Source organism: Notolepis coatsorum (assembly GCF_963971535.1).
Source record: "Notolepis coatsorum genome assembly, chromosome: 5".
In the NCBI taxonomy this organism is placed as follows: domain Eukaryota; kingdom Metazoa; phylum Chordata; class Actinopteri; order Aulopiformes; family Paralepididae; genus Notolepis; species Notolepis coatsorum.
The window spans coordinates 137,656,737-137,673,651 of record NC_140169.1 but is presented as its reverse complement, the minus strand read 5'-3'; the positions used below and the strand labels follow the sequence as shown (position 1 = coordinate 137,673,651).

Sequence of the window (16,915 nt, the reverse complement as noted above, 5' to 3'; positions counted from 1 at the left end):
AGCAGAAAACTGGAACACACAAGACACGGCGCGGGACAATGGACTTTTACTGAAGACGTTTTCAACACATGTCGAAACATCAGGTCTTTGATGCAGGTTACTCGTCCTATATCCAGTGTTCTACTTTGGACCAGGTCTCTCTGAAGTTTGTCCACCATTGAAAAACCACCGTTAGGGTCAGGACGGACCCCACTGTACAGTTCCCTCCTGTGTGGGTTGGGTTGGTCGGGGTGCGCGTGAAACTCCCTCCGTCGTGTTGCGTAGTCAAATATTACAGCCGTGGGTCACATTATTCCTTTGGGGATGACGTCGTCCTTTTATGCTACCACGCTGGGGCTTGAGGTTGCGAGATAACTCAGGGGGAAGCATTCCAGCGCCTTGCAGAGTGCAATGGCCGCGTGTCCTCCGGTCTAAGCTCACCTGGAAGGCCATGTGTACAAACATGTTCACCTGTTCAGAAATCCTGTGCAGATCAGACCTCCATCTTTATTTTTATCTCTTTATTCATCTACTAGACTTGTATTCTTATATTTTATTTCTATTACCCTACCCCGTACCTCCCCTCCACCTCATGCTGCTGACTTCAGAATACTCCCCACTGGGATTAATAAGGAGCCATCTTATCTTATCTTCTGTGGCTGTGTCCCATTTGAAAGAGATCCACGTTATCGAATACTTAATGTTGTTGGCTAAAAGTGCTATGGTTTAAGTCCTTTCTGGTGTGCGAGATATAATTTCCAGCCCTCAGCAAGACTATAGTAGTCATTCTCTATTGTCCATTTTATTTTTACATTAATTCCCAAAAGGGCTCTTGGTCCTCCAACTTCATGAAATAAATAATATATATATACTGTATATCCATCCAATATTAATTATGTGGTTATGTGCAGCAGTCCTCTGATGAGGTATCAAATGTGCAGTTTGTGTTACACAGATACATTTACAGTACAGTAAACATTTAAGACAGAAATTATGTGACTGTGTAAGTTGTATGGTATTCTGACATTGTCGTCCATCATTCTTTTTGACAAATTAGTTACATTGTCATGACAACTCTCAGGTCTGAACAATAGAAAAAGGAGAAGTTGAGTTTTTTTTTTAACTTTTATTTATTTTTTGTTCTTCACGACTACGTCATAATCGCTTGACGGTTCTCCAAAAGCACATTCACAAATTCACAAAAGTTAAAGTCCATTACAGTAAATAAATGATATATATGATAACACTTCAAAATAACTAAACAGTCAAAAAAGATCTTATACTTATACTAACGTGAAGCAAGTACTTCAATGGAATTTGCTTTCAAGTATAAATGCTAATGTATATAATTTCAATAGTATCCATTTATAATCGTTTATCATCTATTTGTCATTTCACAGAATAGACTGCTGAGCAAACACATGGATGTTCCAAACAGCAATATGTATAACCTAGAAATAGCTGCACATTATTAATAATAATAATGTAAAATGTAACATAAGATATCCATGAATACTTGACATGTAAAATATTTATTTAAATCACTCTGGGAGAAAAGAATGAGAGTCTAAAGCAGGATTTATTGCTGCGGCTGCTGCTTGGTGACGTTATACTGTAATAGTATAGTATAATGACAATAATAATAGGAAACTATCTCTGTGTAACAAAGGTTAGGGAGGTCCAAGGTCTAGTAAACTAGTTAATACTGGTGCTTGAGGGCTGTGTCTCCTTCTGTACCGTTCTGCTTCTTCTCTCACACACAATGGGAGGGGGGGGGGGTTACCACTACAAGAACCACAGGACATCTAACCGACTTGTAGAACAACAAGTTTCCCTCCCTTTGAGAACATTTCACAGGCAATCTTGTTTTTTGTTTTTTTAAAAACAGGCTTTTCTCAACAATAGTAAATATTTTCATACGGGACCAAGAACATGTTTTTTCTCGATAACACATGAGTGACAGAGGAAAGAGAGACTGCCTTTACATTGTTAAAGGTATGAGGCATTGTCCTTTGTTGTTGTCGTCGTCACGTTATTCTCACATTAGTCCTTTGCAGAAGACAATATTAATAACCAAAGACATTTGGCTACAGAGTGTTTCATAAAGATACTCAAAATTGGATCTTTTGTGACATATAATTCAGGGGCCTCATTCTTTATTCCTTTTTATTATTGTGTTTTATTTCCGTAGGACCCCCTGCTACAGGACAAGAAGCACTTGTTACTATTTTAGGTCAGGCTGTGTTAAAAGCGTCGGCCACCAGGGGGCCCTGGCCACCTCTGGCCTCTGCCAGGTGGGGGGTGATGCAGAGGAGACACTGGTCCATTGTGGTAGCTGTGTAAAAGGATGAAATCACACATTGTATTTGTGGCTTTTGGGCGCACTGATGAGAGCAGCCACGCCCTTCTGATCTACTGCCCTGGAATATGCTCTCCCCCTTTCACCTAAAAATTAAAGTAGCTTCCCCCCTCTGTCTATATTATCCCATGCACATGTCTTTTACAATAATGGTTCCAAATCAAACGAGCATGGTTTATTATTTAGGGATTCACTAGCTGGATTTATCATATTTTGATGCAATATTTTGGGGGGGGGGGACGATTAACCTTACGATCAGTGAAATTCCATTTCTGCAATGTAGATTCTGCAATGTAGATTTAAAAGCACACAACTGGTGCGAGCGAGTTCTCATGCAACTAATCAAATGTGTTTGAATCCGCGTGGGAAGTCCCAAAAGCATGAACATCAGAGGGGGGGGGGGGGGGGGGGGTAAAAAAGGTGAAGAGGACTGTGACTCACATAGTTAACCCTTTCACTGCCACACGACAGAAGGTTAACCCCGGTCGCCGTCGGTTGTGTGATAGTAAAGGGTTAACCTTCTGTCGCGTGGCAGTGAAAGGGTTAACCGGCTGTTGTGTGGCAGTGAAAGGGTTAACCCTCTGTGTATTGTCACAGTGAAAGGGTTAACTGTTTTGGTAGTGCGGCAGTGAAAGGGTTAAGGTGTAGCATGGTTAAAACATCTTACCCTCTGGGACCTCTGGGGCCTCTGGGGCCTCGGGGGTAGAAGTGGCGCGGGGGTCCGGGGGGAAGCATGCCCCGGCCGTGGGGGTGCGGGGGCCGCCCTCTGAAGCCTGGGTGGCCGTGGGGCGGAGGCGGGCGTGGGCCTGGTCTATGAAAGAGAGAGCGCAAGAGCGCCGTTTAAAAGCGGAACAATACTCTCGTCCGCTTGAGAACGTCACTGAAGATTCAACAGCAAGAACATTTGTGTCTACGTATTGTGCTGAATTCATCAGCAAGAACATTTGTGTCTACGTATTGTGCTGAATTCATCAGCAAGAACATTTGTGTCTACGTATTGTGCTGAATTCATCAGCAAGAACATTTGTTTCTACATATTGTGCTGAACTCATCAGCAAGAACGCTTGTTTCTACGTATTGTGCTGAATTCGTCTGGGTTTTGGTCACTTGTAGCGTAGCCTGGTGTAGTCTGGGTTTTGTCACCTTTCAGGTGTACGATCCAATGCGTGAGATGAGGTTTGAGATGTGAGAACAACGATGACGTCACAACTGGTACCGGGTCAGTGAAAAGCATAGAGCTCTAATATGCAGAGGGCCTTACCTGTGCATGGGGGGGTAGGGGCGGGGGCCTCTCAGGTGCATGGGTGGGGGTGGAAGAGGAGGCGGGCCCATGCCCATGGGTCCACCCCTCCCACCTCGCCGCCCCCTCAGGTCTGGGTAGGGACGCATCCCCCCCATCCCTCTCCTGCAAGGAGACAGGTTACCAAGTCATGAGAGAGTGACTCACTGGCTAGGACTCGTTCAAATCCACGGATAGAAAGAAACAGCTCGGAAATGATACAAGGATGACAATATTGCATGTAGTAGGATTTATGGCACGTTATATGGAGAGATATGAAAGAAATGTAATATCACAAGAAGTAAAATAATTTTCTTTCCCCCCCCCGGTATCTATGTACATTACAATGTCTTGAGGCTTGGCAATATATATACAAAATGTTTATAGATACTGACATTATGAATCTCTTAACTGACTTAATTGGCCTATCTCAAACCCTGCCATTCTTTTCTTGCTCCTCCAATCACAACTGTTGCTTTCCTTGTTTGTCCGAGGGAAGCGACAGTTGTGATTGGAGGATCAAGAAAAGAGGGCAGAGTTTGAGATGGGTCAACTGTGCCCATATCGGCATGTTAGGTAAACGCATTCCTTCAGTGCATCGACATGAGGACTAAATCCAATTGAATTACGTGGTAATAATTAGCCAAAACATTTTCAAATGATATTCCCACCAATATTTTTAGATCTGATTTTGTGAGAAATTTGTTATTAACATGGACTTGTTATCAATTAATTTAGACAACAGGATTGTGAATCACGATATCCTAAAGTTCATAGTTTAATTTTGACACACCTTCAAAAACACCAGATACATGACATATCACTGACAGAGGATAGCATGACATATCACTGACAGAGGATAGCATGACATATCACTGACAGAGGATAGCATGACATATCACTGACAGAGGATAGCATGACATATCACTGACAGAGGATAGCATGACATATCACTGACAGAGGATAGAATGGTACCTCATAGGCAGCAGACCCAGGCCGTTCATGGCTCCGTCCCTTCCTCTCCCCCGTCCTGGTGGTCCGAAACCTTTCATCATCATCATCATGCCCCGCCCACCACGCATGCTGCCACCACGCATGCCACCACCGCGCATGCCGCCATCACCGCGCATGCCGCCACCACCGCGCATGCCGCCACCACCACGCATGCCGCCACCACGCATGCCGCCGCCACCACCACGCATGCCGCCGCCACCACCACGCATGCCGCCGCCACCACCACGCATGCCGCCACCACCACGCATGCCGCCGCCCCGACCAATCCGGCCCCCCCCTCGAGCACGACCTTTGAACCCACCACCACGCCCCCTGAAGAGAGAAAGAAAAATACACTTGTTATCATACATATCATTATCATACATGGCAACACAAGTAAAATCCATTATTATCCAGTGTTATGCATTAACACTAGGGGTATAATGGCACACGTATTCATACTGAACCGTTTCAGTACGGGTCCTTCAGTTCAGTACGCGCTGTGTACTGAATGAATACAACATTACTTTAACTATGTGTTGATGTTGTTCGTTCACCCCACGCACACCACTGATAGATTACCTGTAATTTAGCATAGCATAGTATGGCGAACGCAAACAACAAGCCAGAGCTAGAAGACTAGTTTTTTTTCACAATCTAATATAAATTCTACAATGGAATGTATGTTTTTATTTTTTTAACAAGTCCATTATTAACACTTTAAGTGCCGGAAACGTGTTTAGGCGTCTTTCCTAGCCATGCTCTTTGATATCAATATTTCAAAAATCTGTGATCGGAATCATTTCCCCTCTGCAGCCTTCACACACAGTTCTGATCTCCTCTCAATCCTCTAGCGGTTCAAGAGCGCCATCTGGTGGCCGATCGGCAGATCGCCCAACAGGAAGTCATGTGGATGAAGTGGTGATCACCCATATTACTTCCGGGCACTCGCTATAGGTCCCGGGACTCGAGCTCGACACAATACATAGCGATCCGTTGCCAATAACTCGATAAACAACATGATTTGGACGTATATACTATTATACAACCTGGAAATGGACCGGGTATTTCGACATCCCATAATGGAAAACTGTCTCCTCCACGCTGATCGCCCAACGGCCCGAGGAGACTGGGGTGAGTTTTAGCGTGTAATATTACCGTGTTCGATACTAACTGCTATGATGAACATTTGACCCACATTAGATGAATGGTATAACGCTGCCCACGGAATTATAAACGCCCCCTCGCCCATCCGGTCAACATCAGATGACGTGTAGTAACTTCCAGAAGTACGTCCAGTTGGAATTTTTTATATCGCGCCGATTGCTATCAAACTGTATTTCATCATCAATATAATGCATTTGGGGCTATAAATCACGTTCTGGAGAAAGCTGCAGAAAGAGATGAAAACATACTTATACTTTAGACCATATTTTAGTATGAATATGTGAATTAAAAGGTTTAACGTTGCTACACAATGAACAATACATATAGGACCTTGAATGGGCCCTAATAATGGCAATCTAGCAATAGAATTTAAAAAGTTATAGCCCTGCAAAGAAGGGGAACTTCTCCATGTTAAATAGAGCTGGCAACGGATGGTATATCATGAATTTAACCTCCGGCAGTTAAAGTGTTAACACTTTGAGTGTCAGGGACGCGTTTTGTCGTTAGTTCATGCCGCCAGTTGAGTGCCACCAACGCTATATAGCGTTTATTTTTCTCGTATTTTTTTTTATTAGCGATTTGAATTCATATTTCATCAATCGAGCCTCACGCTAGTGTTGCAGACTCTCTCTGAGCTCAATTGGGAAAATACCGCCCCCTATCGTCTCTCCCTGTGTAACTGCACCCCATTCGTTTAGACTGATGGGGGGGGGGGGGGGGGGGCATCTGAAGAGACCCAAGTTGATCGCGGGCCCGGAAAACCCGTGGAATATATATTTACAGTACCCAACGCTGAATCAATAAACGCGATCGATATTTGGAATGACGATCAGGAATTGGAATAATCTTTTTGGATAACATCTGATCTGAGGTAAGCAATTTATTTTACCAGTCTTAGGGTAATCGGATCTGTTTTCACCTATATATCAACGTGTCCCATATGTGTGTGTGTGGCTGTGAGTGTGTGCTCGCTGATCAGGAAATGAGAGAATCCATTTTTCAGACCGCTTCTCTAGCGTGCATAAGTACACATATACTATCGATAATCTAGCATTTATTTGAAAACGATTCATAAATAGGCAAAAAAATCACAACGTTTTTTGTGTATGCCAGAATATTCCAGTAAATGCCGTTTATCACGGAATCTTTATATTTTCCTGAAAAACAAGGGCTTTTCAAAATGCTATAAAACGGAAATTAACCGATTAAAAAAAACAATCCGTCTCGACAATGTTGACTGCAAACAAGTCATTGATAAACGACGGGCAGATTAGACACATAGCCATAATTTAACACAGAGATTATGCGTTCACAACGCTATCATTGAAGTGGGCGCTGGCATTCAACGGCGGTAAGGCGCACCGCATCGCCGGTAATCAAAGTGTTCATTTGAATATAGAATATTCGTTGACAGCCCTACTCAACAGTAACTGCACACTACGTCACCCCTGAGTGGAACATGGAAAGCCACGCACTACGTCACCCCTGAGTGGAACATGGAAAGCCACGCACTACGTCACCCCTGAGTGGAACATGGAAAGCCACGTTCTGCAAACTTTCCCCCACTGTACAGAAATGGACCGTGAACCGTGACTTCAAAACCGAGGTACGTACCGAACCGTGGTTTTTGTGTACCGTTACACCCCTAATTAACACACAGATCAAATGAGGCACAGAGCAATTTGCTTGAATGCAAAGTTATGACACAGGATTAACCTATGATGATCAGTGATCACTAGAAGTCTGGTGTGAATATTAATACAACATATTACTGTGATCACTAGGAGTCTGGTCTGGTGTGACTATAAATAAAACATAATACTGTGATATTGTGTTGATGCATGGTGAGCCAGTATCATATTTTCCAGCATATTTCAGGGCTTGAAAAACATGCAAATGAAATATTATGGTCAAATGTCAAATTAGGTTGAAAATGAATAAAGACTGAGGCCTTGAATTTGATCTGGTGGCTTTCTAGAGTATACAATATGTATAATTGATTTTTACCCCTAAAGGATAGTATATTTTCACTGTGGTGAAATGAAAAAGGGGGCAATATATGCAGGGGTTATCAGATTGCAATACTTTATTGAATTATTATTGAATCATGGCCCAAGTATCGGGCTGATTAAATTCAAACCTATTTATTCTCAAAGGAATCGTTGAGGTTTTCCCTCATTACCAATGACATCGAGATTACAGGCAAGTTAAAACAACACAGAAATAAAAACAAAGGGAAAGAAGAAATAGACAGACATTGAATAAATAGGACAGAAACACACAATAAATAAATAAATAAGAAAGGTTGAATTAAAAACATCGAAGCAGAGTCAATTCATGGTACTGGCGTGCATGTGGCATCAACTCTTAAACCTCTGGATTCTGCATATCACTCAGCTCTCAGATTTATAACTGGTGACAGATATGATACTCACCATTGTGTCCTGTATGATAGGGTGGGTTGGCCTTCTCTTGCAGAAAGGCGCAACAAACACTGGTATTTATTTATTTTTAAAGCCCTTATTGGTAAACAACCTGTTTATATCTCCTCACTGTTAGATTGGAATATTGGAACCTATTCAACTCGATCGAATGACTGGATGGTTCTTAGGGTTCCTCAGATTTGTTCTGAGCTAGGGAAGTCAGCCTTTTCCTTTGATGCCTCTAACTCATGGAATGTCCTTCAACTCACGCTAAAATAGGAGGTTCTCCCTTCCCTTGGAATGTTTAAATGTATGATTTCAGACCATTGTGTGACTACCTGTAACTATAGTTGATATTTTAAAATGATTTTTAAACGTTTTTAATTTGTTTTACTCTGGTGTTTAAATTTCTGTGAATATTGTTTTTATTATGTACTGTACAATCGTCGTTTCTGTAAATGAGGGAAACCTCAGATGCTTACGATTTTAAATAAAGGTTGAAATTAAATGAAATGTGTTGACCACATGACTGACCTGGATTTGTTTTCTGAAACGGGCTCCTCTGTTGCATTCTGGGAGGTCTCTGTGGTGGTTTCCGTCACCTTTTCTTCTGTGACTGCGTCCATCTGAAACAAATAGTGGGGTCAGGGCAGGGGTCAAGCTTCATCATGTAACCTACAATACGAAACCTGAAACGATTAATCGTATAAAAAGAAAAGAAAACTATTTTTTATGCAAAAAAAAGTAATGTTATTCCTCATCATTGTACAATGCTCTTTCAAACTTGCAAATTGACAAAAAGAAAAATGTAAATGTATGCTATACATCAAGAGTGCAGACAATATAGGTTTTCTTCTGTTTGAAAGGAGATGAACGGTTTAAATAATAATAAAGAAAAACATCAAACACAAACTTAAGTGTTACTGTTAACAGGCTTTCCTGTACATTAAATGGCTTCAACAACGGACCGTGGCGGTGCAGCACAACATAGTTACCAACTAGTTTTATAATCGATTCGTTGTTGAAGCCTTATTCATTACTAAATGTTGAATAGATCCTCTATATTTCCAGTGTTTTTTCCCCTTCTCATTAATATGGTGCACTGATCAGTCCAAAGATCACCTGCACCAGTATCCTGGTATTTCAGATACAGGCAGCAGAGTGAGTGAGTAACCATCTGTTAGCGATGCTAGTGGAAGCCAACAGGGGCATGAAGCATGTTTTTTTGATTATATAATGCTTCTGCTTCCAATAAAAAAAAAAAAAAAAAATGTAAACACTGCTACAGGTACTTTCTAGGAGGACTCCCAGTCAGACAAGCTTCTTGAAAATGTGGACGAGCCTCTCTCTTGCTTACATCTCTTATGTGTTACTCGTCGTTTATTCACGGTGGGGTTATTCCACAGATGAAATAGACATTAGACAACCCTGTCGGTGATTTATTCTGATGGGGTGTGTGTGAAAACAATCGCACAGCAACAGTTTGGGGAGGTCGTGTGAGCTGACATCTCATCTAATCCGCCATCTGTTCAGTTGTAAGTTACACATTCAAATGAAGGGAATAGTCAAAAGGCCACTGGGGCTATAGTATAGGCCTGACATTTACATTTGAGTACATTTAGCTGACGCTTTTATCCAAAGCGATTTACAAGTTCTGTACAACAGGTTAACAGGAAGGGTACAACTCTGGCAGCTAAGTAACATTGTTCATCAAACAGTGTTGAACTTGAGTGCTACAGTCTTGAGTGCATTAGTAGGCTAGTATAGACATATTAGCATAGTAGGTAGTAATATAACAAAATGATTCATATGGCCTCCAATCACTGTTGTGTCCCAAACCTAGAAATAGAAGCCAGGGAATAAGCACACTTGGTTTTTAGGCTACTTTATTGTATGCAGTCATTCTATTGGATCTTATTTGAAAGGTGAAATGTATTGTTCTGAACCTTTGATACAAGGACTGACGGTATGCGACTGCTAAACATGAGTTGTAGCAGGTAGGGCTGGGTATTGTTTGAGAATGTTCAATACCGGTGCCAACGCAGATACCTGGGATTCAATACCGATACCAAAACAATACTTTTTCCGATACCTTACTTTGCTGAGTTATGTGCGTCGCGTTCATTGTGAGCCAATCGGAGGCTTTGTTACATTTTGGATGATTTTGGATTGTGGTTGAACAGAAATGTTATATCTTTGAACAAACGTGCTTATTGGCTCACTGACACTAATGAGATTGACTACTTTAGGGGTGTAACGGTACACAAAAACCACGGTACTACGGTACGTACCTCGGTTTTGAAGTCCAGGTTCGGTACGGGTTTTCGGTACATTGGGGGAAAGTTTGGCTTTCCGGCATGTTCCATTCAGGGGTGATGTAGTGTGCAGTAACTAATTGTACTTGTAGGGCTGTCAACGAATATTCTATATTGAAATTAATAATCGACTTGTACATTTTTTTTTATTTTTATAATAATAATTATTATATTAGATTGTGAAAAAAAAACAGCCCCCGGTGGGCAGTCGTTAGTGGTTAACAATACCATTGTATTAGTTCGGTACGTACACTACACAGCCGTTCGGTACGGTACGGTACACACTGAAACGGTTCGGTTCGGATACGTCGTGTACCTTTACACCCCTAATACTTAGGTATCAAAATTTGATACTACAGCATTTTTCGATACTCGATAGTATTGAAGGAATTCGATTGATACCATAAAAGTATAGAATTTCTTTTTTTCTTTTTAATTTCTGGTTTTATGCCTAAATAACTTTTGAGTCTGTAAAAGGTTTGTTTACATTTGTAATGTCTGGCTTAGCACTGGCTTAAAACGGACCTTTGTTTTGAATAATGATGGACTAAACAACTTCCAAAAAAGCTGTAAAGCTTATTTAACAGGTGCAATAGAACAGCAGTAAAAACCTGACCCAGACTTGGAGTGTAGAGTAAATCTACTGCAGGGCTTTCCCTAAACAATGACAACACACCAGCGCCACCATGTGTTTAAAAATAAATAAATAAATAAAAATACATTTGCAGTGAAAGGTTGGGGCCAGCACAGACACATCATTGTCTAATATGTGATTGCTCAGTCCTCTGTTCCACTGTGTGTGTGTGTGTGTGTGTGTGTGTGTGTGTGTGTGTGTGTGTGTGTGTGTGTGTGTGTGTGTGTGTGTGTGTGTGTGTGTGTGTGTGTGTGTGTGTGTGTGTGTGTGTGTGTGTGTGTGTGTGTGTGTGTGTGTGACTACATTGTGCAACCTTATACACTGTACTTAAATAAATAACTTATTTGGAACTTTCATGTTCTTGAAATTATGTTTTCAAGTTGCAGGAAATTACAGCAAATGGCTTTCTTTATTGCACACTTGTTGCCTCCCAGACCACCCCCTAGCTGCGACTCAGCACCATCTTGTTTGAAAACGTTGGGGAAAGCCCTGTACTGGATTTTGTGATTTTTCACTAGCACGTACATCTGCTGCATGTCACTGACTAACAAAATAAAATAAAAAAAGATTGGCTAAATGTCAGGTAATAAAACACTAAATGTTGGAGTCAAAGCCAGTAAGTTCTAATAAATATATATTTTATGGGCGGCTACGTGGCGTAGTGGGCAAGGCGCTCGCCACGAATGCGGAGACGCTGGGCTCGCCTGTTGGAGCCCAGCGCTCCACATTGCTTTCAGTTTAGCTGGTCGTTCATACTAATACACATTGGCCGTATTAGGGGGTGGGAAACTGATGGGTGGGGATCGGGCGTTGTGGACAGCGACTCCTACAGGTCGGTTGGTGCGCCCTGCGCAGTAGAATCAGGAAGTGTCGGGGGCAGCGTGAGCCTCCCACGCGTTACTCCTCGCCACTGAGAGATCGAGCTGCGCAGGTGAAAAGATGCGACTGCTGTTACCTCAAGTACCGGAGGGGACTTGTGCTATGTATGACTTAGTCCACATTGCAGCCGGCTTGTGGGAGGCAAGAAACAGCGTTCGTGACAGGGGAGGGTTGAATTGGATGATACGAAATTGGGATGGGAGAAAATATAGAAAATGGGAGAAAAAGTGGATCAAAAAAATATATATATCTTTTATGAATTCCGTATAATTCAATCTTCACTAAGGCTCTGTAGCATTGGGAAATGAGGACATTCTTTCCATGGGAAAACGTGATTGCCTGGAGCATGATGTGAGCAAGAATGGCTAATCAACAGATAGTATATACAGCCTAGTCCAATTAAATGAATTAGCCTACACATATCAGTGTCATAATGAAAATAACTAGCTAAATGTCTGTTTAACTGTGCACATGACAATAAACAATCTTGAATCTTGAATCCTGCTATTTTCCATGCATTGTTTGCTACTAGATTACTACTACTGATGGACGTTTTATATTATTGTGTGATCTAAAAATGGATTAGAAACATTACTTGATAGGGGCGGTCAGGTGGTGTAACGGAGATTGCGTTCGTCACCAACCCCGGAGCGGCTGGATTCGCCTGTTCGAATCCAGCTCACAGCTCCGGGGTTGTCACCAGCTTGGCTGGCCGTTCACACTAATACAATTGGCAGTATTAGAGGGTGGGAGAAGCTGGCGGGGTGGGTCCGGGTCATTGTAAACAGCGACTCCTACAGTTCGGTCGGGGCGCCTGCTAAGCGCGGATAAGATCTAAGTGGGATAGTGTGATCCTTCCACACGTTACACGCTCTCAGTGAGAATCCGTGCTGCCAGGTGAAAAAGAAGCGGTTGATTGGCTGGACGTGTGTCGGAGGAAGCACGTGATAGCCTCCACTCTCCCAGACCGACTGTGGGGGGTAAGTGCGCAGCGACCAGGAAGGGGATTGGGAATTGGCATAACGACTAACATTGGGATGGGAGAAAATCGGGGGAAAAAGATCAACAAAAAAATAAAAATAAATAAACATTACTTGATTACCCTTCAAGGATCAAATATACACAGTGTTCGAACAGGATGCTAAAATGCTTTTTTTTGGTATTGCCTTTTAATGTTTTTCTCCCATCTCCCCAATTTAGTCATTATGCCAATTCCCTTCCTGGTCATTGCGCTGCCCTATACTGTCGGTCTGGGGAGGGTGTAGACTACTACATGCTGCCCTACTGTGGATCTGAGGAGGGTGTAGAGACTACCACATGCTGCCCTACTGTGGATCTGGGGAGGGCGTGTGTAGACTAACCATATCCCTCCTCCGATACATGTGGAGTCGCCAGCCACTTCTTTTCACCCGACAGCGAGGAGTTTCACTGGAGCGTAACACGCACGGAGGTTCACGCCATCTGCCCCAGATCCCCTCCCTGCTGAACAGTCAGCCCCGATCGACCAGTAGGAGTCACTGTTGCAACGACCAGGACTCGTCACTCCACCGGTGTCCCACCTGCGAAACACTGCCAACAGTGTGTTCGTATGGACGACTGACCAAGCCGGAGGAATTGAACTCGAGTCTCTGTGGTGCTTAAGGTTTTTTTTTTTTTAAACTCATTCCATAGATGCTCTATAGCCGTGGATAATAAAGGCTTGGCATACCTAGAAGGACACCTAAAGCCAGTGACAACTTTGGGGTTTTAGCAAAGCGCCTGGTGTTGCGTGAAGAGGCCTGACAGTAGCCAGGGAGGGATTATAAATAGTGCAAAGGCCTGGGCTCGTGCTGTAGAATGTAGCACCTGTACCGCTGGCTGGGAGTGGAGGGATAGGCCTGGGAGATTACTTGCCTCAACATACACACAGCAAGGAATGTGACTGAGGAAGCCTGAGTGACATTTTAGAATCTGCCCCGAGGGAGGTGCTGCCCGCTCCACTCCCCACACACTGCAGAGGGGCAAAAAGGCATTCTCCGACAAGGGGAAGAGGGAAGTAGGCTAAACCCTGTCCCTTGGCATCTTGAAAGACACGCCGTGGCACTGTGGTGCTAATGGACTAGCGGTGTAGGGAGTCAGATACAGATAATTGCCAAGTTCTTAAATTGTGCCTACTATATGTAGGGTATATTTGTATTTATTGTTTTCAATTTCTGTAATGTATTGGATATGATGTATTTAGTTTTTCATTGTATGGTGGGAGGGGGGGGGTGTAAGGTAAAGATGGAGGGAGGGAGGGTAGGGCTTTCTATGATTGTATTATTGGTACTTTTACAGTACTGTATGGATGTTTTGTACCTATTTGTTTACCGTCTCAGGATGAAAATTGGCTTCTTGCTAAATCTGTTGCACGCTTCTTCTTGTTTTATTACAAATTATGAATGCACGTGCACATTGTCCTTTTCATAAACCAAATAAACTAAACAAACAAAAGTGGATGTGGCCAATTAATATCAGCCTATGCTGAAGCGATGCGGCTTTTGGAGACACGATCAACAAGCCAGCGCCGTTTGATTTGGAGAGCTATTAATGTAAAATACCCTGAATGTAATGAATGTGTGCAACCGTTTTAATCGCCTATAACTGAAAGAACGATCAGACGGATTAAATGCAGAGCTACACCACTCCTGACTCCATGTCCAACGTGCACAGGCAGAGATGAATGGACTGCTCATCATTGCTGTGAACATTGCTTACATAGCCTTCATATCGAGACGCACGTCATGGAACATGCTAAGCTATCTTCACCCCACCACAATTAAAGTACACGTAGCTACAGCCAAGAAGGAATATTTAATAGCCAGGCTATTCCAAGATGCCATATACACATCAGAAATCAGGGAGTGCATTCTCATATAGGATATCACTTGATGCAATTCATATCAAATTTATTTCCATCTAATGCCTTGCTAAAAATGCTGCAACAGTGGCTGCCTGTGCCACTGCCAACACAGTAACGTTAATAATTCCAGTTGTGTACAAGAGACATATCTCACATCACTGAATGAATTAGGAGACCGGCATCTGGATTTTGTTATGAAACCTGGTCGATTCGATGCGAATAATATGTTAATATAGCGTGGATTTAGCAGAAAAAAACCAACCATTCAGGCTAACAATTGTGGTAAACGGTTGATCATATAGGAAAGGGGCGTGTGCGTTATTTTGATTTCCAAATGCTTCGCTGTTTCCAGTGAGATATATAATGTATAGCTACTTACAATTGTGGTAAAGGCGAGGTAACGTTAGCTCCGGGGAAAAAAGGTAAGCTAAATAGATCTTCTAGATGCTATGGAAAATAAATGTGTCTAGAAAAATATAGAAAAGTGTACAAAATGTTCTATGTTAGATTGGCTTAGTTTTGTACGCGTTGAAATGGCGGCGTGTCTACAGACCCAATACCTCCAAGGTTCTGATACATTGTAACGAGGGTGACACGCCCACGGGAAACAAAAACTTGCTCTGATTGGTCGTTGGTTGTTCTCGCATAGACTACTGCACTTCCGCGTTACATGGAGCTCGTGAGGGGGAGGGGGGGAAGAGGTCAAATGAATGAATGTTGATTAGAGCGCGCTCCCTTCTCCCCCTTCCCCCCCCCTCTCTCGCATGAGCTCAAAATGCCGGAAGTGTCGGTCTATAGCCAGTTTTTTTGTAGGAATTCTGGCATTGGTATATTGGTGGAGTATAGATTGGCCAAACTCATGTTCAATAGTTTACCTGAAACAGTTAATTGATGATAAGGGCTCAAGTTCAATGAATTACAAGTGTTTTTATTGCGAGTATGAGGCGTGTTGTAAAAAACTATCCGACATACTGCCGCATAACTATGGTCCAACAGTGTATTCAATTAATATAGGGCTACACAAATTAAGAAAAACATTTGCATATGATGTCATCTATTCGAGACTATTTGTTGTAAGGATGCAGATATATAAATACAGATTATATACAGTAAACAACACGCATTACAAACTCTCTACAAAAAAAAATATTTATTTACTAACTATTTATGTCAACAAACATAATCGCATATACAAACATCAGTGGTGGAAGAAGTACACAGTTCCTTTACTTAAGTAAAAGTAAAAAATACCCAGATAGTACTCTGGTAAAGCTCTCGAACCATTGACCTCTAAAGGTTATGGTAAAGTAGTATGTGGTCCAGTCTGATTCCATCCTCTTGAAGTTGACCGTCTTCAAATTTGAAAGTAGACAAATCTTCATAACGAGTAACTGATTGGTTCAGATGGATGTAGATGAGTAAAAGTACAAATTTCACTAAAATGAAAATACTCAAGTAAAGTACAAATACCTTGCATTTAGGTACAGTAGGCTATTTGAGTCCAAATCAAATCAAATGAATATTTTCCACCACTGAAAAAAAAGTGCCCGCGAAAGAATATTTACATCGAGCCAGGGGCGAATAAGGATAGAGGAGGGGAAATCACATTACAAATGTATAATTAAGTTATATATATATAAAATAAAATAAAAAATAAAAAAGAGTAGCGCTGTTTCATCGGAGAAAGTAAACAGTTACACACAAACACCTGAGAATGTCCGCACCGCGCGGATGCGTAAAAGTGGTCAGTTTTGCGCACATTACGCACGATGGTTTGCGCACATTACGCGTGGTTGACGATGTCCGAAAGTTTATTGATATACTCGATAGTATACTTTAGGGTTTGTATTTTGGTCAGCGGCTGTCCTCTCCTGCTGTAGTCCGGGGGCAGGTAGTCGCGGAGGTGATGCAACGCTTCTGCGATACTTCTCATCCTCATCTTCTCTCTCTCGCTGGCCTTCACGCGTCTCTTCATGGACATCTTTGGCTTGGTCTTGCTGCCGCCT

At 42.3% G+C, this 16,915-nt stretch overlaps 2 protein-coding genes and 1 long non-coding RNA gene across 3 annotated transcripts in view; all 3 read right to left on the bottom strand.

Annotated features, from left to right (window-relative positions):
* Positions 1-1,124: 1,124 nt before the first annotated feature.
* LOC311228604 (uncharacterized protein) lies at positions 1,125-4,806 on the bottom strand. The gene is made up of 4 exons (XM_084314521.1): positions 4,593-4,806; positions 3,600-3,743; positions 3,006-3,149; positions 1,125-2,314 (listed from the first exon to the last, which is right to left on the bottom strand). Exons 1-4 carry the CDS (start codon positions 4,796-4,798, stop codon positions 2,224-2,226), a joined length of 585 nt encoding a protein of 194 aa, XP_084170647.1. The 5' UTR covers positions 4,799-4,806; the 3' UTR covers positions 1,125-2,223.
* Positions 4,807-4,869: 63 nt separating this feature from the next.
* Positions 4,870-15,463, bottom strand: LOC311228025. The gene is made up of 3 exons (XR_014619661.1): positions 15,289-15,463; positions 8,735-8,826; positions 4,870-4,943 (listed from the first exon to the last, which is right to left on the bottom strand). It is a non-coding gene; the product is annotated as an uncharacterized lncRNA (long non-coding RNA).
* A 1,229-nt stretch (positions 15,464-16,692) lies between these two features.
* The window catches only part of msgn1 (mesogenin 1), a gene marked incomplete at both ends in the record, with an annotated part of 492 nt that continues 269 nt past the window's right edge, over positions 16,693-16,915 (bottom strand). The window contains one exon of the mRNA XM_084314284.1: positions 16,693-16,915. This exon is cut by the window's right edge and continues 269 nt beyond it. Within this exon, the coding sequence (XP_084170410.1) occupies positions 16,693-16,915 (223 nt within the window).